Raw genomic sequence first — 23,722 nt, 5'->3', positions numbered from 1 at the left:
GACCCCCAAAAAAACCTCCCCGTGTACCTGGCAACAGATGAGTCCCTCCACCTCCCCCCCCCACACAGGTAAGGGCCGCTCCGGGGGTCCCGGGAGAGGGGGACCCCGTCGTGACCCCCGCTTTCTTCCGCCTCCCCCCAAAGAGGAGGGGCAGCAGCCCCCCCGTGGACCCCCCAGCGCCCCTGGTGTCCTTGCTGCCCCTCAGAGCCTGCCAAGAGGGATGGGGAGACGGGAGGGGGAGCTGAAGACCCCACTGTCCCCCCCGGGGGTCCCGCCCCGTCCAAAGGGCCACTGGGGCGGAGGGCAGCCTACTCCTTCCCCCCCCCCGCCTCCAACGCAGGTCAGGGCCGCTCTGGGGGTCCCGGGCGGGGGGACCCCGTCGAGGCCCCCGCTTTCTTCCGCCTCCCCCCAAAGAGGAGGGGCTGCAGCGACCCCCGCGGACCCCCCAGCGCCCCTGGTGTCCTTGCTGCCCTTCAGAACCCCCCAAGAGGGATGGGGAGACGGGGGGTCACTGGGGCGGAGGGCAGCCTCCTCCTCCCCCCCGCGGCCCCCGACCCCCCCCCCGAGGACCCCTTCTTGAGGGGAGGGGGGCGTCCTGTCACGGCGCCGAGTTTACCTGAAGTCTCCGCCCTCGGGGGGGTGGGCGGCGTCTCCGGCGCCCCTCCGCGAGTCGCCCCCTCCTCCTGGCGGCGCCCCCGCCGCCGCCGCTCGCCGCCCCGCCGCCGCCGCTCCCCGCTCGCCCATCCCGCCGCTCGCCTCCTCCGGCCGCCGCCGCCGCTGCCCGTTCTCCTCAGGCGCGTCCCCGCGCCCCGCCCCCTCGCAAGCGGCCTCCATGACCCTCCCGCCAAAACTTCGCCTCGCGGACGCCGTACACCCCGCGCGGAGCACCACGGGAAGTGTAGTCGCGGGACGAGGCGCCGCGCGTCGGAGGCGAGAGGAGGGAAAGGAGGGGCCTTTTGTACTCCGGCGCCGCGCCCAGAGCATGCTGGGAGGCGCCGGATTGGAGGGTGGCCGCGGGGGCTGCCGGGAGGAGTAGTTCTGGGGGAGGTGGCCGCCCGGAGATTAACCCTTTCGGGGCGTCCCTGCTGGAAGTTGCGCCAAGCTGCTAATTCTATTGTTGTTGTTACGAATATAAAAAATAAATAAATTGTCCAGTGGCAGCTAAGAGACCAACTAAGTTTGTTCTTGGTATAAGCTCTCATGTGCATGCACACTTCTTCAGATACATGTTTAGGGAAGTTTTTAATGACTGATATTTTAATATATTTTTAATCTTTTGCTGGAAGCTGCCCAGAGTGGCTGGGTGTTATGATTTACCTAGCACAGAAGTAAGAAGGGAGAAAACAACTGAAAGAGGCAGAGTGAAACAAGGGGGAGGGGGGCATTTTCTAACAAAAGAGGCCATGAAGTCTTATAGAGACTGCTATCAGGAGCCTTACAATAACTCTTCTGTCCAACTAAATCAAAGTTAAAACTGGACTCAAATATTTTTTCTTAGAATGAACACCATACTTTTATGGGCATACGCTTAATGAAATACATACACTGCATTTTAGCTTGAGCGAGCAGTTGTGCTCAACTAGGCTTTTGCAGCAGAAACATTAGGTTATCATCACCTTCCAAAATAAGACTGTAGACTCACAATCTCAAAAGTTGGGGCAAAGCAAGAGGTGGGGTAAACATTTGCACACTTCATTCTCATCTTGTCTTATTTAGGACTGCTAAGATCCAGCATGGCTTCCTTAGATTTAAATTTTGAAGCAAGCTTGCAGTTTAAACTATGCACACTTAAGAAAAGCAGTCTGCCAGAGACAGAAGGAACAGACAACACACATAACAGACAACATGTAAACATACATATTCTCATATACGTATTAACAGACAACACACATAACAGACAACATGTAACATATAAACAGATATATTCTCATCCTTTAGTTGGTTATTGCAAGGAGTTGGGCCACTACCTCTGGCTTCATTAAGTGAAATTAGTAGGAAGGTCCCACATGGTTTTATGAGCCTCCTTGCCTCTTCAAACACACCACCAGTTAATCAAACTGGTAGGGCTCATAACGCTTGGTCGACTGGGTACCCCTTTATAGATGCATGCGTTGCTGTTGTTGCTTTTTTGCTTTTTCCTTTTTTTTGGGGGGGGGTGTCTGGGATAGAGAAGGGGGAAAGAGAGGGGTTGATTAGGATTGGTATGTCTAGGGGTTTGGTATGCTTAGTACAGGGACGTATAGTAAAGAGGAGAAGGGGCTTCTAGTTGCCTGGCAACTTCCTTAGTGGGTTTTAGAGAGCTCTAGCTATCCGGTTCCTTGCGTTCCCTTTCCTATTTCCTTATTTCCTATTTCCTTATTTCCTATAACCTGGGGTCTCTTTCCACTCTGCCGGTCCTGCCCAATTCCTCATGGGCTATCCCTCCTGGCAACCTCCTACCTATCGTCACATCTCAGGAAAAGGGGCCCTACTGGACGCCCGCGCCATGCGGTGCCAGATCGGGTGATCCCTGGATAGAATTTCGAACTGAAAATCCCCCTTGCTTTTGGAAGCGGGCTCACGCACGATACACGTGTTACGTGGCACCGACCAGTGCGGCTGGGATTGGGATAGAAAGCAAGACCACTTCCTGCCCCCTAGCAAGGACGCTCGGGAAGTTCGGAAAGAGAACTCCAACCCCTTGCTTTCAACTGAGATGCCCGTTGCGGAGAGTCGGCTGTCTTTCCAAGCCGGGTCTCACCGTCTTACTTTCGGGCTCCCAATTGGTGCGGCTGGCTGGAGATTTTAAGGAAAAGAGATAGAGCTCAGAACCCCTCTTTCGGGTTGAGCAGCGGTCCACGGTCTCTCTCACTAAGCGGACCAAGAGAAAGGCAAGAAGGAGCGATAGAGAGGAGGGCAGAGAATTCAGTTGCCAGGAGATTCCACCCCCTTCCCACCAGTGCACTGGATTTTCCTTTTTCCTTATACTCACGCGTCTTCTATGATGATCCCGGGATCGATGAATAAGCCGGCTGGATCCCTCTTTTGCTCCCCGGCTGAACTCCTAGGGCTTTCGATTACCGCCCAGAAGATGGCTGGGGGTCCAAAAGGATCTTCCCAGGCAAAATGGCCCGGAGCCGGCTGAAGATTTCGGGGCCCCCAGTCAGCAGCTCGGGAGAACCGCAAGCCCCACGTTGGGCGCCAACTGTTATGGAAAAATCTGGGTGCGGGGTTACTCTGCCACCCAGCTCATCGGACTAAGTCCGTGGGTCCCTGCGGAAGAAAATGAGCTCAGCCGGACGCAGGAGCAAACTGCAGAAGATCCAAGTTTATTGCGCAACAGGTTCAAGGCGAGATTGAACAGAGAGGAAGGGGTGACATGAACTTTTGAAATTTCCCTCCATGTCCCAGAATACAGTGCAAAATACATCCCAGTTACATCATGAATACATTAAGGAAAGGTTGGGTTACACAGATTACATCATGAATACATTAAGGAGAGGTTGGGTTACACTGGATTAACATATGGAGGAGGGAGGGGGGAATATGCAGAGCTGGAGATATGCGCAGATAAGCACATCCTGAGAAGACAATGGTCCATGTACGCATAGTCTGTCACCTGGCATTTCCCGAGGAAAGGTTTGGCAGAGTGATTTTGACAGGATTACTTGAGAGATTATGGAGGACAGGGGAGGGGTGATGGAGTCCTAGAGAAATTGAGCAAATATATTGTAGTGAAGAAGACATGCCCCCCCCCTTCCGTAACACTGGGGAAACCCAGCGATTTCAGATGCCCTTCCACTGAGCTACAGCTCATTCATATCAACACCTGCTATAGTGTGAGCCTGCTTATTGAGAAGTAGTAATAATAATTATAATTGGCAAACCTAGACAGCATCTTGGCAAACCTAGACAGCATCTTAAAAAGCAGAGACATCACCTTCCAACAAAGGTCCATATATTTAAAGCCATAGTTTTCCCAGTAGTGATGTATGGAAGTGAGAGCTGGACCATCAAGAAGGCTGATCGCCAAAGAATGGATGCTTTTGAATTCCGGTGCTGGAGGAGACTCTTGAGAGTCCCATGGACTGCAAGAAGATCCAACCTCTCCATTCTGAAGGAAATCAGCCCTGAGTGCTCACTGGAAGGACAGATCCTGAAGCTGAGGCTCCAAGACTTTGGCCACCTCATGAGAAGAGAAGACTCCCTGGAAAAGACCCTGATGTTGGGAAAGATGGAGGGCACAAGGAGAAGGGGACGACAGAGGACGAGATGGTGGGACAGTGTTCTCGAAGCGACCAACATGAGTTTGACCAAACTGCGGGAGGCAGTGGAAGACAGGGGTGCCTGGCGTGCTCTGGTCCATGGGATCATGAAGAGTCGGACACGACTAAACAACGAAACAACAACAACAATAATAATTATAATAATTTATTATTTGTACCCCGCCCATCTGGCTGGGTTTCCCCAGCCACTCTGCGCGGCTACCAACAAAGATGAAAAATACATTAAAATGTCACACATTAAAAACTTCCCTGAACAGGGCTGCCTTCAGATGTCTTCTAAATGTCTGGTAGTTTTTCTCTTTGACATCTGATGGGAGGGCGTTCCACAGGGCGGGTGCCACCACCAAGAAGGCCCTCTGCCTGGTTCCCTGTAGCTTTACTTCTTGCAATGAGGGAACCGCCAGAAGGCCCTCGGAGCTGGACCTCAGCATCCAGGCAGAACAATGGGGGTGGAGACGCTCCTTCAAGTATACAGGACCGAGGCCGTTTAGGGCTTTAAAGGTCAGCACCAACACTTTGAATTGTGCTTGGAAACATACTGGGAGCCAATGTAGGTCTTTTAGGACCGGTGTTATGTTGTTTCGGCAGCCGCTCCCAGTCTCCACCCTAGCTGCCGCATTCTGGAGTAGTTGTAGTTTCCGGGTCACCTTCAAAGGTAGCCCCATGCAGAGCACATTGCAGTAGTCCAAGTGAGAGGTAACCAGAGTATGCACCCCTCTGGTGAGACAGACTGTGGGCAGCAGACTGTGGGCAGATAGGGTCTCATCCTGCGTACAGGTGGAGCTGATAAACAGCTGCCCTGGACACGGATTTAACCTGTGCCTCCATGGACAGCTGTGAGTCCAGAATGACTCCCAGGCTGCGCACCTGGTCCTTCAGGGGCACAGTTACCCCATTCAGGACCAGGGAGTCCTCCACACCCACCCTCTCATTCAGTTCAATGGGACTAAAGGCGCAAGCCTATGTCTACTCAGAAGTAAGTCCTATTGGGTTCTATGGGGCTTACTCCCAGGTAAGTGGGATTAACACACTTACTCCCAAGTATGTGTGCATAGGCGAATAGTATCCTTAAAGGCACAGGAGCCTTGCCCCAGAGGAGTGGGGGCCCTGCTGCCATAACGCAACCCATGAAGAAACAGTTCAATTTCCTCCCCCAGCTCCAGTGAGGAAGCTGAGTGCAGTTGCAAAGAAGGAAAGGAAGGACAACTAACTGTGTGTTAATTTTCTGCATGAATGCAAACTCAAAAAAATTCTTTGTCATCACCTAGTTGGGGGGGGGGAGGAAATGAGAATGGCTGAGATCTAGTGTTGTGGGTGGGGAAGTCCACAAGCAGATAAAACAGGCAAGTTTTCAAGAAGCTGAGTGCATCCGAACTTTTGAGGAATGGTGATCGTTGATCAAGAGTCAATTTGCAGAAAGAGGCTTGTGACCTGGACGAGGCAAATTAGACCAGTGTTTCCCAACCGGTGTTCCGCGGCACACTAGTGTGCCGTGAGACATCGGCTGGTGTGCCGTGGGAGGAAGGCGGGCGAGTCGGGCGGTGAGAGGCGGCGGCGGCGGCGAGGATCCGCGTCGAGCCGGGGGCGGCTCCGCGGTGGTGGTGCCGAGCGGCGGGGCAGCGCGCGCAAAAGAGGATCGCGAGACAGCGGAGGAGGAGGAGGCCGGCATGTCCGGGCAGCAGCAGCAACTCCCGCCGCCGCCCCCTCCTCCGCCCGCTATCGCCGCCACCACCACAACAGCCGCCGCCGCCTCAGCTGCCCTCACTCTGCTGCCTCCTCCCACCCCGGCAAGGGGGAGGGAAAAAACTTTCGCTTTTGTGCGTCCCTCCCGGCGTGACGCTGCGCGCTGACGTCACGGGGCGGGGCTTTAATGGTGGTGTGCCGCGAGATTTTTTTCCGGCTAACAGGTGTGCCGTTGCCCAAAAACGTTTGGGAAACAGTGAATTAGACCATGACCTGAAAAAAGAGACAATGCACGTACTTATGTACACCAAGAGAATCTTTAATAACAATTATATACACACACAAAATAACTGGAGGGGTGGGGGAAGCAGGTGAATGCGGGTCTCCATCTCAACGTCATGTCCTTAAAGGGGAATTATGCCAATTAAGATCAACCACAACTGCCTTGCCGTGGCGAAGGGGCTTGAATAACTCGGAGAAGCTATGAGCTCTGCCGTGCAGGGCCACCCAAGATGGACAGGTCATAGTGGAGAGTTTTGACCAAACGTGATCCACCTGGAGCAGGAACCGGCAAGCCACTCCAGTATCCCTGCCAAGAAAACTCCATGGGCAAAGAGGAGAAGGGGACAACAGAGGATGAGATGGTAGGACAGTGTTCTCGAAGCTACCAGCATGAGTTTGACCAAACTGCGGGAGGCAGTGGAAGACAGGAGGGCCTGGCGTGCTCTGGTCCAGGGGGTCACGAAGAGGCGGACACGACTAAACGACTCAACAACAACTTGCCTTTCCCTGTCTTCTTGCATTAAGACATGATTTCGATGCACATACACAAGGCAGCGATAACCAGGATTATTTGAGAGTCACATAATAGCCAGTGTGGTGTAGTGGTTAAGAAGGGTGGAGTCATAATCTGGTGAACCGGGTTTGTATCTCCGCTCCTCCACCTGCAGCTGCCGGGTGACCTTGGGCCAGTCACACTTCTTTGAAGTCTCTCAGCCCCACAGAGTGTTTGTTGTGGGGGAGGAAGGGAATCGAGATTGTTAGCCACTTTGAGACTCCTTCGGGTAGTGATAATTGTTGTTGTTGTTTAGTCGTTTAGTCGTGTCCGACTCTTCGTGACCCCATGGACCAGAGCAGAGTAGTGATAAAGCGGGATATCAAATCCAAACTCCTCTTCTTCTTCCAAAGAAGCCTGACTGTGCGCATGTTTACCTAGAAATACATCCCTGAGTATGTTAGTTCTGGTATTCACAAGTGTAGGAGAAGTCTGCAAGTGCCTCTTCCATCCTGCGGTTCCCTGGAACTGGTAGTGGCGACCTAGACCAGCTGTGATGGTTTAGGGTGGATGACTGGTCACCGCCTGGCTTGATGCAACATACCCTCCAACATTTCTCTGATGAAAATAGAGATGCCCTAAATAAAACAAGGAGGAGGAGCAGGAGGAGGAAAGGCCATATCTCTGTTGTTGTTGTTATATCCTGCCCATCTGGCTGGTTTGCAACTGTCCCTACAACCCTGGCATCATCTAGGTTAAGGTTACCAGATGTCCCCGTTTCCCGGGGACAGTCCCCGGATTTACAAATCAGTTCCCATACAAAATCCATTGAAGTTGAAAAGTGTCCCCGGATTCATTGAAAAAAATCTGGTAACCTTAGTCTAGGTGCTATTCCCTCAACGGGATGAAATAATAATAATAATAATAATAATAATAATAATAGTTGTTATTATATTATATTATATTATATTATATTATATTATATTATATTATATTATATTATATTATATTATATTATATTATATTATATTATATTATATTATAATTATTATTCCTGTTTATACCCCGTGTATCTGATTGGGTTTCCCCAGCCAGTCTGGGCTGCTTCCAACATATATAAAAACATCGTAAAACATTAAAAAAACCCTCCCTCTGCAGGGCTGCCTTTGGAGGGCTCGGGAGTCGGACAACTCCATCCCCTCCAACATTCCTCCGGTGCAAACCGGGACGACCTAAGGAAAAGCGGGACATTTTTATTATTATTATTATTATTATTATTATTATTATTATTATTATTATTCCGGGATGCAATCAGAAACCGGGACTGTCCCTGGCCAAGAGGGGCCCTTGGAGGCTCCGCTGCTGCAATGGCCCCAGATCCATCCCGGGGACCCCCGCCCGGCCGCCTTCTCCCTCCCCAGGGGGCGCCCGGGCACCTTGCCCGAAAAGAACTACCAGTCCCGAGAGGCTTTGCGCGGCGAAGCGCCTTTCCCCGCCTCCCGGGGAGATGGACGGGGCAGGCGTCCAATGGGGCCTCCGAGCGCCGACCGTCGCACCAATGGGAGCGGCGGGAGGCGGGGATTCCTGCTGCCAGCTGGGCACCGGGCTGCGGGCAAGCGGGCGGACGGGGCGATGAGCGGGCGGCGGCGGCGGCGGAGTCCCGGGGGCGGCAGCGGAGGAGGAGCCCCGGCAGGAGGAGGTGAGAGGGGGCGCACGGGGGCCCGGTGAGCCGCTGCCATCCCCGGAGCTGCCCGGGATGGGCTGCCGGGCACGGAGGAAGGAGCTCGGCTTCCTCCTCCAGCCCCGACGGCTGCAAGGAGGGAGCCCCGGATTGACGTGTAAGCTAAACAAGCTCCAGCTTAGGGCCCCACTCTCTTGGGGGCCCCCAAAAAAATTTAAAGGGGGGGAACCTGGATGTACCTTCCCAAAATATCAGATAAAACAAACAAATAAGACAAAACATACATACAGCAAGTGGCAAATGGCTTTGGATTAGGTCCATCAGTTACCATATACAGTGGTACCTCGGATTACAGACACTTCAGGTTAGACTCCGCTAACCCAGAAATAGTGCCTCAGGTTAAGAACTTTGCTTCAGGATGAGAACAGAAATTGTGCTGTGGCAGCGCGGCGGCAACAGGAGGCCCCCATAGTTAAAGTGGTGCTTCAGGTTAAGAACAGTTTCAGGTTAAGAACGGACCTCCGGAACGAATTAAGTACTTAACCTGAGGTACCACTGTAGTATATAATTAGTATACATTAGGTCTAGTCGCAGGTGACTCTGGGGTTACGGCGCTCATCTTGCTTTATTGGCCGAGGGAGCCAGCGTACAGCTTCCAGGTCATGTGGCCAGCAGGACTAAGCCGCTTCTGGTGAACCAGAGCAGCGCACGGAAATGCCGTTTACCTTCCCGCCGGAGCGGTACCTATTTATCTACTTGCACTTGATGTGCTTTTGAACTGCTAGGTTGGCAGGAGCAAGGACCGAGCAACAGGAGCTCACCCCGTCATGGGGATTCCAACCACCAACCTTCTGGTCAGCAAGCCCTAGGCTCCGTGGTTTAACAAACAGCTCCACCCACATCCCTCTTACTTTCTTATCCTTACTTAATTAGGACGCTGACTAGGAGATCCTCAGCCCGTGATTGTCCCTAGCCTCCCTCAGAGAGTTGTTGTGAAGATCTGCGGTTGGGGAAGAAGGAACATTGCGCCCTTAACTCCTAGGAGGAAGGGCGAGGTGACAAAATAATGGGATCAGCAAAGATCTTGCAAGTCCTAGGCTCTGTGGTTTAACCCACAGCGCCACCCGCGTCCCTATCATATAGCATATATTCAACACAAAAAACAGTGTTGACAAAGGACAGCCGGCCCGGAAGGGACCCCCAAGGGTCATCCAGTCTAGCCCGCTGCAGTGTAGGAAGCTGTCTTTTGCTGAGCGCCAGGCCCTCGGCTTCCATCTAGGCCACCCTGGGCAGCAGAGTCTTCCCCATCCCTCCCTGGAAAGAGGTGATGTGGGAGCTGGGGGCCTTCTGTATGTGGAGCAGGTGTTCTGCCTGACCCCCACCCCAGGCGACAGCAGGCTTGGAGCTCCATCTTGCCTGGTTGTTCCCTGTTGCGCCCAGCAGAGGGATGCAGGCAGCGGATGCAGCCCTGCAGTGCACCGTCAGCCACCCATGGGTGCTTCCTCTGCTGCAACTGCTGAATCCTTTGACCCAGATAACTCCAGGAAGGAGGCTTAGAGTTGTGCAATAAGCAGAATGACAAGCGGCTAGTCCTCAGCAAAGGGAGGCTAGTCACTCCCATATGGCTCTTTATTTGGGAAATTTATTGGGATTTAAGTGGCCATTAGCAAGTATTCAGAAGCGTGCTCAGTAGGCAGAGCTCAGTTGGTGGGCTCTGGGCTGTTACGCTTTCTCCCAAAGACAAGATCTTTGCTGATCCCATTATTTTGTCACCTCGCCCTTCCTCCTAGGAGTTAAGGGCGCAATGTTCCTTCTTCCCCAACCGCAGATCTTCACAACAACTCTCTGAGGGAGGCTAGGGACAATCACGGGCTGAGGATCTCCTAGTCAGCGTCCTAATTAAGTAAGGATAAGAAAGTAAGAGGGATGTGGGTGGAGCTGTTTGTTAAACCACGGAGCATAGGACTTGCCGATCAGAAGGTCGGCGGTTCAAATCCCCGTGATGGGGTGAGCTCCCGTTGCTCGGTCCCTGCTCCTGCCAGCCTAGCAGTTCGAAAGCACATCAAAGTGCAAGTAGATAAATAGGTACCACTCCAGCGGGAAGATGAACGGCGTTTCCGTGCGCTGCTCTGGTTCGCCAGAAGCGGCTTAGTCATGCTGGCCACATGACCTGGAAGCTGTACGCCGGCTCCCTCAGCCAGTAAAGTGAGATGAGCGCCGCAACCCCAGAGTCGTCTGTGACTGGACCTAATGGTCAGGGGTCCCTTTACCTTTTTTAAGAAAGTAAGATGAATCTTATTTAAGAAAAGAAAAGAAAGATGAGGGGGTCCACTAGGTCCAGCATCCTGTTCTCACAGTGACCTGTGGGAAACCTGTGAGCAGAATTTGAGCACAAGAGTTCTCTTGCCTCCTGTAGTTTCCAGCAACTATGATTCATGGCTGCCTCCAACTGTAGAGGCCGAGTGTGGCCATCCTGGCGAAGAGCCACCACTAGCCCTCTGTTCCCTCATGAATGTGTCCAGTGCCCTTTTCAAGCCATCTAGGCTGGTGGCATCACTGCCTCCGGTGGGAGTGAGTTCCACAGTTTAACTCTGCTCTGCCATGCCTGGAAGATTGCCTAGGATTTGAAGCTTTGAACTGGGCAGGAATTTCTCTCCTTCCTCACTCGCTCCTGTGGGAGGGAGTTCCACCGTCTATCGGCTGTGTGAAGCGGCCTGAGGCCTCTTCCCCTTTGAAGTCCCTTGATGCAGTGGAGGGGGTGTCCCTTGCCACCCATAACACATGGGGGGGGTCATGGTCTTGACATTCAGGCCTTGGAGCTCGTGTGAGCAGGCAGAGATGGATGGGGCAGCCTCTGCTGAGCAGAAAACAGGAGATTTAGTGGTTCATCTGGGCTCCCACTTGAATCTGACACCAAATAATCCATTCTACCTGAATTAAATTGGGCATATTTGAAAGCATTCCTGCAGCTGACAAAGTAGGTTTTCATGGTTTCTAACTTGTGTTTCTTTTTTCAAAGCGTTACTTCTATTTTTAAGAAGTGTTGTGCGCATTTACCATTGAGATTCATCTGTTTTTTATTCTGTGAACCACCCTGACATCTCACGATGAAGGGCGGCATATAAATCTAATAAATCTAATAAATAAATGTAGTTTTTGGCCTGAAAAAGGAACAGCTTGCAAACATCCGTAATGAGACAGTGCCGGCTGAAGACACGACACGAAAGGAAAAGGCGTTGGTAGGGAGGAGGAAAAAAAGCAACCCCGTGAATTAGTTCTTAGTTGCAGAGTTCTTGTAAATGACACGCTGGAATGGAAACGGTTCAAGAGGGGAGGAGCCAAAAGTTTCAGGCCTCTCAGCTGGGCCCAGGGAGAGACCCTGCCATCTCATCTCAGCCCAAGTTCTGCAGCAATAATAGCTCAGCCCCCCCCCCCCGGCTCTCTGGGGCTGATGTTCCCAAGCACCTCCTAGCAACTGTTGAGTCAACCCAGATAAAAATATTCAACCAATCGTCCCACATTCTAGGGTTCAAACAGGTTCCTGGGACCAGAGGCATTTCAAGGGCTTCTCTTTGGCCTTGGAAAATCCCTGCGGACAGGGGCTTTCTCCTTGGCATATACCAGGTGGCACGTGGGTTTTTAAACAATTAAGCAACGCTGCATAACATCAAGTAGCAGCAATCCAAGCTGCTTCTGCCCCTGTTTCCTTGAAGGGCCTATAATAATAATAGTAATAGTAATAATAATGTTGGTTAGTGGTGTCGACTCTTCGTAACCCCCTGGACCAGAGCATGCCAGGCCCTCCTGTCTTCCACTGCCTCCCTCATGCTGGTAGCTTCGAGAACACTGTCCCACCATCTCGTCCTCCGTCGTCCCCTTCTCCTTGTGCCCTCCATCTTTCCCAACATCAGGGTCTTTTCCAGGGAGTCTTCTCTTCTCTTATTATAATAACAATAATTTATTATTTGTACCCCGCCCACCTGGCTGAGTTTCCCCAGCCACTCTGGGCGGCTCCCAATCGAGTGTTAAAAACAATACAGCATTAAATATTAAAAACTTCCCTAAACAGGGCTGCCTTCAGATGTCTTTGAAAGATAAGATAGCTGCTTATTTCCTTCACATCTGAAGGGAGGGTGTTCCACAGGGCAGGCGCCACCACTGAGAAGGCCCTCTGCCTGTTTCCCTGTAGCTTGGCTTCTTGCAGTGAGGGAACCGCCAGAAGGCCCTCGGCGCTGGATCTCAGTGTCCAGGCAGAATGATGGGGTGGAGATGCTCCTTCAGGTATACTGGACCGAGGCCGTTGAGGGCTTTCAAGGTCAGCACCAACACCTGTGCCAAGAGGAGGAGGCTGGGCTGCTGTGTCCTTAGAGGGCATTGCTCTGCCCGATGGTCCTTGGCACAGGCTGCTCCTCCCTGACGTTTGCCTTGGACAGCGCCAGGCCACCCTCCAAAGAGGATCCATCCAGCCTGGGCAGGGTGCGGGCGCAGAGGCCCTTGCCGCAGCCTTTGGCACTGACTGCTCTCATTCTCCCCCTCCTTTCGGCAGAGCCGCCTGGACTGCAGAAGAAGCAGAAGCGACTGCTGATCCACCAGGCCCTGACCAGAGACCCCGTCGATGTTGAGAGCCTCCGGGCGGCGGCGCTGAGCCAGGGTGGGCTCCTCACGGATGAGATCCGCCGGAAGGTGTGGCCCAAACTGCTGGGCGTGAACGTGTATAGCCTGCCGCCCAAGCCAGGTATGGCTTCCAGGAGAGGAGGAGAGTTCTTGAAAAGGCTGGCACAATGTGTGTCTCATAACGATGCCTTATGAGGAACGGCTAAGGGAGCTGGGCATGTTTAGCCTGGAGAAGAGGAGGTTAAGGGGTGATATGATAGCCATGTTCAAATATAGAAAAGGATGTCACATAGAGGAGGGAGAAAGGTTGTTTTCTGCTGCTCCAGAGAAGCGGACATGGAGCAATGGATCCAAACTACAAGAAAGAAGATTCCACCTAAACATTAGGAAGAACTTCCTGACAGTAAGAGCTGTTTGACAGTGGAATTTGCTGCCCAGGAGTGTGGTGGAGTCTCCTACTTTGGAGGTCTTTAAGCAGAGGCTTGACAACCATATGTCAGGAGTGCTCTGATGGTGTTTCCTGCTTGGCAGGGGGTTGGACTCGATGGCCCTTGGGGTCTCTTCCAACTCTAGGATTCTATGATTCATTGGACTGGGTGCAGCTCCCAGCAGTGCCTGGGTGCCCGTTGAGGCCTTGGGAAACTTCCCGGGTTTTTTCTGGAATGCCCAAGGCTGTGAAATCCCAGCCGTGGTCAAACCCCATGGGCTGCATTTGCCTATGTAGGCCAGCGTGTTCCAGTTTCTACGATGCCATTTCACAGCAACCCCAGCGTGGAAATTTTGTGGGTAGTAGGAGAGGACATATTGAATAAATATTATCCTCCCTCCCTCACGCTAGTGAGTCAATAGCAGAGTACATTCCATAGTATATTGAAATACTTTATTGTCACTTATATAACTTGTATACAGTGAGATTACACAAGCACCACCCCCTCAGCTCTCTGTCTTAATTCCCTTTGTTTACTGACGCACGCACACCAAACCTAAAAGTCAGTCGCCCTGTTGTTATCTTTTCATTCAGCAGCCTAACAGCCCACGGATAGAAGCTGTTCTTTACCCTGTTGGTGCGACTAATCACACTTCTATAGCTTCTGCCCGAGGGCAGGAGAGCAAGAAAGTGCTGGCCAGGGTGTGTTGGTAGATTCATTTGAATCACTTCACTTAAGCAATCCAATCTCGCCTGTCCAGGTTGGGTTTGTTCCTGGTACATCTCCTTTGTTCCCTCTTAATAAGAATAAAGACACAGCAGTCTTCTCTTTGAAATAATGATAAGAAGTTTACTTCCATTCAGTTCACAGTAGGTTCCCTGAAGGCAGGCTTTTAGCTTGTAGTTCCAGAAATGAGAGTGGGTTCACCCCATGTAGGGATATGAGCCCCTGTGCTGCTGGCTGAGAACCAGCAGACAGCAAGAGACATCAAGAGATCATGGCATCAAAGAGGGAGATGGCTGCGTGCCTGGCCCTTTTATGGGGTCTCCCGGGGTCATGCCAATCTACCTGGTCACACGCAGGGGAAGGATGCTCCAGACCAGGTGTGACAGGAAGTCCTCCTGGCTGGAGTATCATCCCCCCTGTGTGTCCACTCTGGGCAAACAGGAAGTGTTGAACTTGACTGCTTGTGTTACATCCCGCACCCAGGCAGTATGGATGATGGGAGTTGTCCATAACACCTGGAAGGCACAAGGTGGGCAGAGTCTGAGTCAAGGCACGTTGCTGTGGCAGATGCTAAGGACACAACAGGCTGTTTTCAGAAGCAGTTAATTAGGGCATAATGTCCTGTTCCCAAACAGTGTTATCAGAGGTGCTGAAGATCTTGTCATTCAGTGTTCTGACTGTCGGGATCTCCGCTTGGCCAAGCTGATAAAGCACATTTTCTTCCCCCGAGTCATTCGGAATCGCCTTCCTACGTGTTTAACGACCTGAGCCTTTGATAAGGCTGCAAGGCACGTTTCATTCAGCAGAGTTACCAACACAGGAAAGAGACGAGAGGTTTGGGCTACATTGCAAAGAGTTTTACTATCCTAACTACACAGACAAAAAACACATCCTCTCTCTGTGAAAGCAGAGAGCAACTGAACAAAGGAACAAAGGAAACAGGAAACCCACTAACGTCACATCCCCACATCCCGTCTCCCTTCTCCCGTGAGACTTCCAATAGCCTGGAATCCCTGGAATGTAAACAGAGTCCTGTGACTCCAAAAGCAGCTGCTCAGGGGCAAACAGAAACTAACACTGACATGCCCTGGATTGGATGAAGGAAAAGCCCTGTTCACACAATCCATACCTTGGCTTTCATTTTTTTCTAGACCCAGCATGGCATAGTTTGCAGGCACAGTTGAAGTTATGTGAACGTCCACTGTGGAACTCCTTGCACGGTTCTTTTTGGATGTGCCATCCAAACCTGGTCTCCTCTTGGTCAGGGACTGGCTGGATGACCAGGAGTGGTAGGAGGCACCAGTCGGGGGACCCCCAAGGGAAGCCTCAGAGGAGGAAGGCTCAGGGCCCGGGGATTGGTGGTGGGAGACCAAGGAGAGATTGGAGGGAGGAGTGAGGAGAGGAAAGGTTAGATGCTGAAGGAGCAACAGGCTTTTGTGAGGCAGGAGAGCCGCCTGCAGAGAGCAGTTCAGACTCAGAAACTGAGGCAGAGGAGGGAGGGAGGGGGCTGCAGAATAATGGAGGGAGCCTGCCTTTCCTACTGTAGAAAGGCTGAGGAGATGGAGACGGAGAGCGGGTAGAAGACCTCCAGGCTTGGCAACTGCTCCATAGGGGCAGATCCTGTCAGGAAAGGCTGCCGAATTGTATGCCGTTTTATTGAAGAAATACTTTGCTTCTCTGCCTGACTCTGCTTATTATTTATTGTTGTTTTATTACTTATACCGCAGCCCTAGCAGTAGCTGAGGTAGGAAGAGGATTCATGGTCCCCGTGGCCACTCTCAGGGGCCCTTACCAGTGTGCCCACTGCCATCATGGGGTGGAGTCTTTGAGAATCTCTGGGCACCTGTGTTAAGGACATCTTGGTGAAGGGCATGCTGGGACGTTGTGCATGTGTGTGCATGTGTGAGCTGTTGGTTTTTTTGTTTTGTTTTTTGCCAGCCCTTTTGTGGCAAAGCAAGGCGCTTCTTCATCTGGCGCAGCTGAAAACGGGGGCAGGGGATGAAAGTTGGCGTGACGCGCCAAGAGGTCTTGTAGAGCATGCTGCCTCCTGCCTGGCGGTGGGCGCCCATTACTGAGCCACCCCACCCACAGCCCATTTCCTCGCTTCTCCCCCAGGTCGGGAAGTGCGCCAGAACCACAAAGATTGCCACCAGGTCCTCTTGGATGTGCGCCGTTCCGTTCGCCGCTTTCCTCCAGGTGAGACGGGTCTCTTGCAGGGGAGGAAGGGGAGGGATGAAGGGTGCAGCCCTGGAGGAGATGTCCGTGGCAACAAGGAGGGCGATGGGCTGTGTTTGCCACCTGCCACCCACCCCTGATCCCTGCGCAGGCATGCATGAGGAGCAGCGTCAGGCCCTCCAGGAGCAGTTGACCGATATCATCCTGCACGTGCTGAAGACCCACCCCGAGTTGCACTACTACCAGGGCTACCACGACATTGCTGTGACCCTGCTGCTGGTCTCTGGCGAGCGCATGGCCGTTGCTCTGCTGGAGAGGCTCTCGACGCTTCATCTCAGGTACTGCGCTGGTCCCGGGGAGGGGGTTACCGTGTGGTGTGGTCTGAGTCCGGTCCTAGGTCGAGGGTCTGGAGGCTGTCTGTCAAGGGTGAAGCGGGGTACAAGGCAAGGTGCCGGGCATGGTCAGGAACTTCAGAAGAGCAGGTCTTTTTTTTAAAAAAAAGATATTTATTAAAATTTTCAAAATATTACAAAATGAACAAAGAAAAATTAAAAATTAAAAATTAAAAATTAAAAAAACAGTTAAAAACAGCTCAATCTTTCCATTACTTATTTTTCATTAGCTTGTTTCCTGGACCTCCTCACGCCTCCCTTTTTTGTATTCCAGTTCAGTTTGTTAGTTCAGCAAATCCTTCCCCTCTTTATTTATCCTAATCTTTAATCTTAAAATATTGTAACATTAAATTTTTACCTATTAGTAATCCATTTTTCATATTCCCTTATAGTGTTACAGCTAAAAACCACTTAATTTCTATCCAGCATCATTCTAACATTCATTAATTTTACAATATTTCTGTAAATAGTCTTTAAACTTTTTCCAATCTTCTTCCACCGACTCTTCTCCCTGGTCTCGGATTCTGCCAGTCATTTCCGCCAATTCCATGTAGTCCATCACCTTCATCTGCTATTCTTCCAGGGTGGGTAGATCCTGTGTCTTCCAGTACTTTGCAATAAGTATTCTTGCTGCTGTTGTGGCAGGTCAGGGTGCTGGCAGGAACAGGTTTCCAGCGATGTTGCTCCCGCAACCTGGTTCTGGGCTGACTGGCCTTTATCTCCTCTGAGGCCTAGGGTGGTGGTCCCGGCCCACAAGTGACTTGCCTTTCCTGTCCTGGAGGCGAGCACTCCTCCTGAGAGAACTTCGTTCCCTCCGCCTCTCTGCCGTGAGCCTCTGCAGCTCAGGAGAGGCTGGAGGGTTACTGGACCCAGAGGCAGCCTCACCTTCGCGTGCAGGCAATGGGTCCTCCATCACCTCCGGAGCCAGAGTGGATACATCTGGCGTCTGCTCCTGAGGTGCGGGCCCTTCAGGCTCAAGCCCCAGCCCCGGCTCAGCTGGTCCTGTGCAGGCTGGGATTCCTCAGGTTCAGCCTCTGAATCAGATTCCCAGGCCATCACAGGTACGTCACCTGGACTGGGCGCAGGGAAGAAGTGGTGGTGATGGTAGAGGAGGAGGAGGAAAACGCACCTTTTGTTGAAAGTGGCAGCATTGAACATGGCCCTCCCCAGCATCCATGTTCTTTCTAGGGACTTTATGCTGTTGTTATTTTTATTAACAATTTTCACATAACAAATTATTCAAACAAATCATCTTCTTCTTTTTTCCATTTTTTTTATTTTCAATGCAGAATCATAACAAAAATTACAAACATTGAATCCAAAATAATACTATACAAAAAAAGGAACATAAAAAAGAAAGAAAAAGGAAACAAAAAACAAAGGAAACAAAACAAAACTAAACATAAACGAAAAAGCACACATCTACAGAAAAAACCATATCATTACGTACATAAACACGTATTGACTTGCTTCCTTTGTTCTAAGACCTCAAAAAATTTACTCTTACTATATTGTTGTGTCTAATTAGATTGCTTCCACCTTTGTACCTTTTTTTTTAACACCATTTTTCTTTTTCTTTAACTCTGTAAAGCATCATTCATTACATACCAATATACTTACTCCAGAACAATGTTTTTTCATATACTCTTTAGCACAACCCCATTCTTTTAATAATTTCTGGTCCGATTGTCCCCATATGTATGCTGTGAGTCTTGCCAGATTTATGTATTCACAAAATTTAATTTGCCAATCTTTCACTGATGGATTTTTTCTGGGGGGGGGGGACAACTCAAACAAATCATCTTCATTATCCCCCCCCCATTTTCCCCCTCCTACCTCCCCAACAGACCCTCCCTCCCTCCCCCCTACAACTTCCCTCAGCTCCTCTCTCTGATTTCTCAACCAATTTTAACTTCTGCGTATTATAAAACTGTATACATCCTTATATTATCTGTCTACTATATTAAGCCTCAATAAATTTGTGTATGTTCATTCAAAACCTGCCAAGGAGTCCAATTCATTTTGTTGTCTTTTAAAATAATTTATAAAAGGTTCCCATTCTTCTTTAAAGTCACACTTGTCCTTGTCTCGTAGTTTGCATGTCAGTTTCGCCAGTTCTGAATAGTTCATTAATTTCTCTTGCTGCTGTTCTTTTGTCGGGGTTTCCTCATTCTTCCATCCTTGTGCAATCAAGACTCTTGCCGCTGTTGTTGCATACATAAATAAATTCTTTCTTTTCCTTGGCAGGTCTTGTCCTATAATCCTTAACAGAAAAGCCTCTGGTTTTTATTATAAATGCTATTTTGAACATCTTCTTCAGCTCATTATATATCATTTCCCAGAATTTTAAAATTTCTCTGCATTCCCACCGCATATGATAAAAAGTCCCTTCCTTTTCTTTACAACATGAGTTTGACCCAGTTTTATACATTTTTGCAATCTGTGCTGGTGTTATATACCATCTATACATCATTTCCATGTAATTTTCTTTCAGAAGAGAGCAATCTGTGAATTTTAAATCTGGTTTCCACAGTTTTTCCCAATTGTATATTATGACCTATATCTTGTGCCCATTTGATCACAACCGATTTCCCCTCCTCATCTTTTGCTTTCTAGGGACTTTATGGACCCCACGATGGACAGCACCAAGCACATCCTCAATTACCTCATGCCTATTCTGCAGCAGGAGAGCCCTCGACTCCATGACTTCATGCAAAGGTACTTTCTCCCCACCCCGTGCCCCAGGCTGGGTGGGTGTTTGTGCAATCAGATATAAGCAGGCTGAAAGGTAAAAAAGGTAAAAACAACAACAGGGGTATTTGCAAAGCTGTAGGTGGGCTTGGGCGTGAGGGAAGATTCCAAAACAATGGAGACCAAGGGCTTCTTCTTTTTTTTGAATAATAGAATCATAGAATCATAGAGTTGGAAGAGACCACAAGGGCCATCGAGTCCAACCCCCTGCCAAGCAGGAAACACCATCAGAGCACTCCTGACATATGGTTGTCAAGCCTCTGCTTAAAGACCTCCAAAGTAGGAGACTCCACCACACTCCTTGGCAGCAAATTTCACTGTTGAACAGCTCTTACTGTCAGGAAGTTCTTCCTAATGTTTAGGTGGAATCTTCTTTCTTGTAGTTTGGATCCATTGCTCCGTGTCCGCTTCTCTGGAGCAGCAGAAAACAACCTTTCTCCCTCCTCTATGTGACATCCTTTTATATATTTGAACATGGCTATCATATCACCCCTTAACCTCCTCTTCTCCAGGCTAAACATGCCCAGCTCCCTTAGCCGTTCCTCATAAGGCATCGTTTCCAGGCCTTTGACCATTTTGGTTGCCCTCCTCTGGACACGTTCCAGTTTGTCAGTGTCCTTCTTGAACTGTGGTGCCCAGAACTGGACACAGTACTCCAGGTGAGGTCTGACCAGAGCAGAATACAGTGGCACTATTACTTCCCTTGATCTAGATGATATACTCCTATTGATGCAGCCCAGAATTGCATTGGCTTTTTTAGCTGCCAATACTTTATTTAGACTTCAACAATGACAAAGGGAAGAAAACCACAGTAGTTGCTCCATCAATTCATTACAGTTAACCAATTTTAACAATGTATAAATAGTCATAGAAAAATTACACAACTTTTAACTTACTGAAGTCTTCATATTACACTTTTATCTCTTTAACTCGTTCTTAACATATTGAAAAGAGGAAGACCAAGAAAGGAGACACACAAAAAAGAAAAAGGAAAAAGAAAGGGGGGAATGAGGGGAGGGGGGAAAGGGGGGAAAGGAAAAAGAAGACAAAACAAAACAAACACAGTTGGCTTCCGATTAGACTCATTGCATTATTATTTCTACAATTTTTTCACACAGTTCCAAGTTATTGTATTTCTTTCTTTGTTTGCGTCAGATATCAAAAAACATTCTATTTGGAGACCAAGGGCTTCTTAGTGGTGACTCCTTCTCTTTGCTTCTGCTTGCAGAGCTGAGGTGGGGACCATCTTCGCCCTGAGCTGGCTGATCACCTGGTACGGCCACGTCCTCGCCAACTTCCAGCACATCCTTCGCCTCTATGATTTCTTCCTGGCCTCCCACCCTCTCATGGCAGTTTACTTTGCCGCTGCAGTAAGTCAGGCTGGAGGCACAACAGGCAGGGGGTGCTATGCCGCAGCAGAGGGAGGTTTCCTCTTTGGGGGGCTTCTCTTTGGTGCCCCCACCCACTTTCAGAGCTTTCTTACGCCTATTGAGTGTGCGTGTATCTTCATGGCTATGGAGTTTAGCACTCCAATTTAGAATCCTGAGAGTTTAACCTTGTAAAAAAGCCTTTGCCAATCTAGTGCCCTCCAGATGTTAAGAGGCAGCATGACATAAGTTCGTTAAATGATGCTTGGCATGGAGAAAGTGAACAGAAAAAAAAGTTTTATTCCTGTTCTCATTACATTCGTGAAACTGAATGTTGAAATATTCAGGACAGATTTTTTTTCAAAGCCTTATTCACACAGCACATAGTTAAACCACGGAACTCCCTCCCAGTGGTGGAGCTTCATGCTCCTGCACCAGGGGCGGAGAGCAGGTGGGGGCGGGGCTAGTGCATGTCCCAGGGGGCATGGTGCGCATCCCAGGGGCATGGCGTGTGTCCTGGGGGCATTGCGCACCATCTGCGGGAGCGTGGCGCCTGTTGAGGTTTCCATTCCACCTTAAGGAGCAGACGTGTGGAACTGTTGCGTGTCACATGCCTGTTTACATTCCAGCACAGCTTGCTGGGAATTTCCATTGTGTGTATTGCGCGGGGGGTGTATGTGTCAGCCACAATGGCATCCCACCGGAATCGTGGTGCCGGGGGTGGTGAGCTCCCCCACCTCCTCTTCATCCACCAGTTCTCCCTCCCACATGAGGCAGGGGTAGCCACAAACCTTGTTTGTTGTTGTTTAGTCGTTTAGTTGTGTCCGCCTCTTCATGACCCCCTGGACCAGAGCACGCCAGGCCCTCCTGTCTTCCACTGCCTCCCGCACTTTGGTCAAACTCATGCTGGTCGCTTTGAGAACACTGTCCCACCATCTCGTCCTCTGTTGTCCCCTTCTCCTTGTGCCCTCCATCTTTCCCAGCATCAGGGTCTTTTCCAGGGAGTCTTCTCTTCTCATGAGGTGGCCAAAGGATTGGAGCCTCAGCTTCAGGACCTGTCCTTCCAGTGAGCACTCAGGGCTGATTTCCTTCAGAATGGAGAGGTTGGATCTTCTTGCAGTCCATGGGACTCTCAAGAGTCTCCTCCAGCACCAGAATTCAAAAGCATCCATTCTTCGGCGATCATTCTTCTTGATGGTCCAGCTCTCACTTCCATACATCACTACTGGGAAAACCAGAGCTTGAACTATACGTTATTCAGCATACATCAGGACAAAAGGAAACATGTCTGATCCCCTTTGTATCCAAAGCAAGATAGCAAAAGCAAAAGCGAAGTTCCCAGCAAGCTGTGCTGGAGTGTAAACAGACATGTGACATGCAACACTTCCACACGTCTGTTCTGAAGGTGGAATGGAATATCCTAACACTTCCTAGGCTCACCAGCCCCTCTTTCTCCCTTCCCTTCTCTCCCACCCATTTAGATTGTCCTCTTCCGTGAAGAGGAGGTGCTGGCCTGTGACTGCGACATGCCCAGCATCCACCAGCTCCTGTCCCAGATCCCTCAGGACCTGCCTTACGAGACCCTCATCGCCCGTGCCCACCAGCTCTTCCAGCGTCTCCCCCACGCCCAGCTGGCCAAACAAGCAGCGCTTCAGCTCCAGAAGAGGTGAGAGGGGCCAGGACTTTGGGAGGAGGGGCAGTGGGATCCTGGGTTCCTCCCCCAGGAGGTGTGTGCATGCATGGGGTGAGGTAGGGCTCTGTTCTGCTTGTCTTTGCAACGTCCATCCTCCCCTCCTTCTCCACACAGCCACGAAGGCAGAGAGGAGGGGGCTGGTCTTCTCCAAAGCTTCCTAAGTTTTTTAATGCACAGAGAATCCCATGGAAGTCAGAGGTGAAAAGTTAGAGAGTGCACCCTGCCAGTGTGGGAATGTGGAGGCAGGCAGAAGAGGATACGCTGGTTATTAATATCCTTCCTAACTTGTGCTAGGAAGTTCCTTTACTTAGCAGAGTTTCATCCCCCTTTTTACACAGCAGAAAACTGGCTGCAAACTTGTGTGAGTTTCTTAAGACAATAAGCAATTCAATCTGGCTTGTCCAGATTGAAATGTGTCCTAACATGTTCCTGGTAAGATCCCTTTTTAATCCCTCTTAAAAGAATAAAGACACCACAGTCTTATTCATAAGTAACAAAAAGTAAGGTCACGCCCACCCACTAGTCCCATGCAAGGAAGGATGCTCCAGGCCAGGAGGAACAGGAAGTTTTGATTGGCAGGACCAAACATTCCCTTGCAATGTCCACTCTCTTCTCGCAAAATAAGGAATGTTGTACTTGACTGCTCCCAGCAATAATAATAATAATAATAATAATAATAATAATAATAATAATATATTATTTATACCCTGCCCATCTGGCTGGGTCTCCCCAGCCACCCTGGGCGGCTTCCAACAAAGCGTTAAAATACAGTGGTCTGTTAAACATTAAAAGCTTCCCTAAACAGGGCTGCCTTCAGATGTCTTCTAAAAGTCTGGTAGTTGTTGTTCTCTTTGACATCTGGTGGGAGGGTGTTCCACAGGGCAGGCGCCACCACCAAGAAGGCCCTCTGCCTGGTTCCCTGTAACTTGGCTTCTCGCAACGAGGGAACCGCCAGAAGGCCCTCGGTGCTGGACCTCAGTGTCCGGGCAGAAAAATGGGGGGGGGGAGAGACACTCCTTCAGGTATACTGGACCGAGGCCATTTAGGGCTTTCAAGGTCAGCACCAACACTTTGAATTGTGCTCGGAAACGTACTGGGAGCCAATGCAGATCTCTCAGGACCGGTGTTATGTGGTCTTGGCGGCCGCTCCCAGTCACCAGTCTAGCTGCCGC

The 23,722-nt window shown here is 50.4% G+C and overlaps 2 protein-coding genes across 2 annotated transcripts in view; one reads left to right on the top strand and one right to left on the bottom strand.

The window, feature by feature from the left end:
- DGAT1 (diacylglycerol O-acyltransferase 1) overlaps nucleotides 1-849 on the bottom strand; it is a 33,373-nt gene extending 32,524 nt beyond the window's left edge. The window contains exon 1 of the mRNA XM_083516820.1: nucleotides 617-849. Coding sequence (XP_083372946.1) covers nucleotides 617-834 — 218 coding nt within the window. The 5' untranslated portion in view covers nucleotides 835-849. The remainder of the gene's footprint in view (nucleotides 1-616) is intronic.
- A 7,488-nt stretch (nucleotides 850-8,337) lies between these two features.
- LOC310713102 (TBC1 domain family member 20-like) overlaps nucleotides 8,338-23,722 on the top strand; it is a 17,795-nt gene continuing 2,410 nt past the window's right edge. Inside the window, exons 1-7 of the mRNA XM_083516888.1 lie at nucleotides 8,338-8,422; nucleotides 12,951-13,139; nucleotides 16,288-16,368; nucleotides 16,499-16,685; nucleotides 19,356-19,457; nucleotides 20,719-20,860; nucleotides 22,339-22,523. Of these exons, the coding sequence (XP_083373014.1) occupies nucleotides 8,356-8,422; nucleotides 12,951-13,139; nucleotides 16,288-16,368; nucleotides 16,499-16,685; nucleotides 19,356-19,457; nucleotides 20,719-20,860; nucleotides 22,339-22,523 (953 nt within the window). The 5' untranslated portion in view covers nucleotides 8,338-8,355. The remainder of the gene's footprint in view (nucleotides 8,423-12,950; nucleotides 13,140-16,287; nucleotides 16,369-16,498; nucleotides 16,686-19,355; nucleotides 19,458-20,718; nucleotides 20,861-22,338; nucleotides 22,524-23,722) is intronic.

This window comes from Podarcis liolepis (genome assembly GCF_965112155.1).
Source record: "Podarcis liolepis genome assembly, chromosome: 8".
Classification (NCBI taxonomy): Eukaryota; Metazoa; Chordata; class Lepidosauria; order Squamata; family Lacertidae; genus Podarcis; species Podarcis liolepis.
The sequence above is the reverse complement of the archived record's forward strand: the minus strand, read 5'-3'. Positions and strand labels throughout refer to the sequence as shown.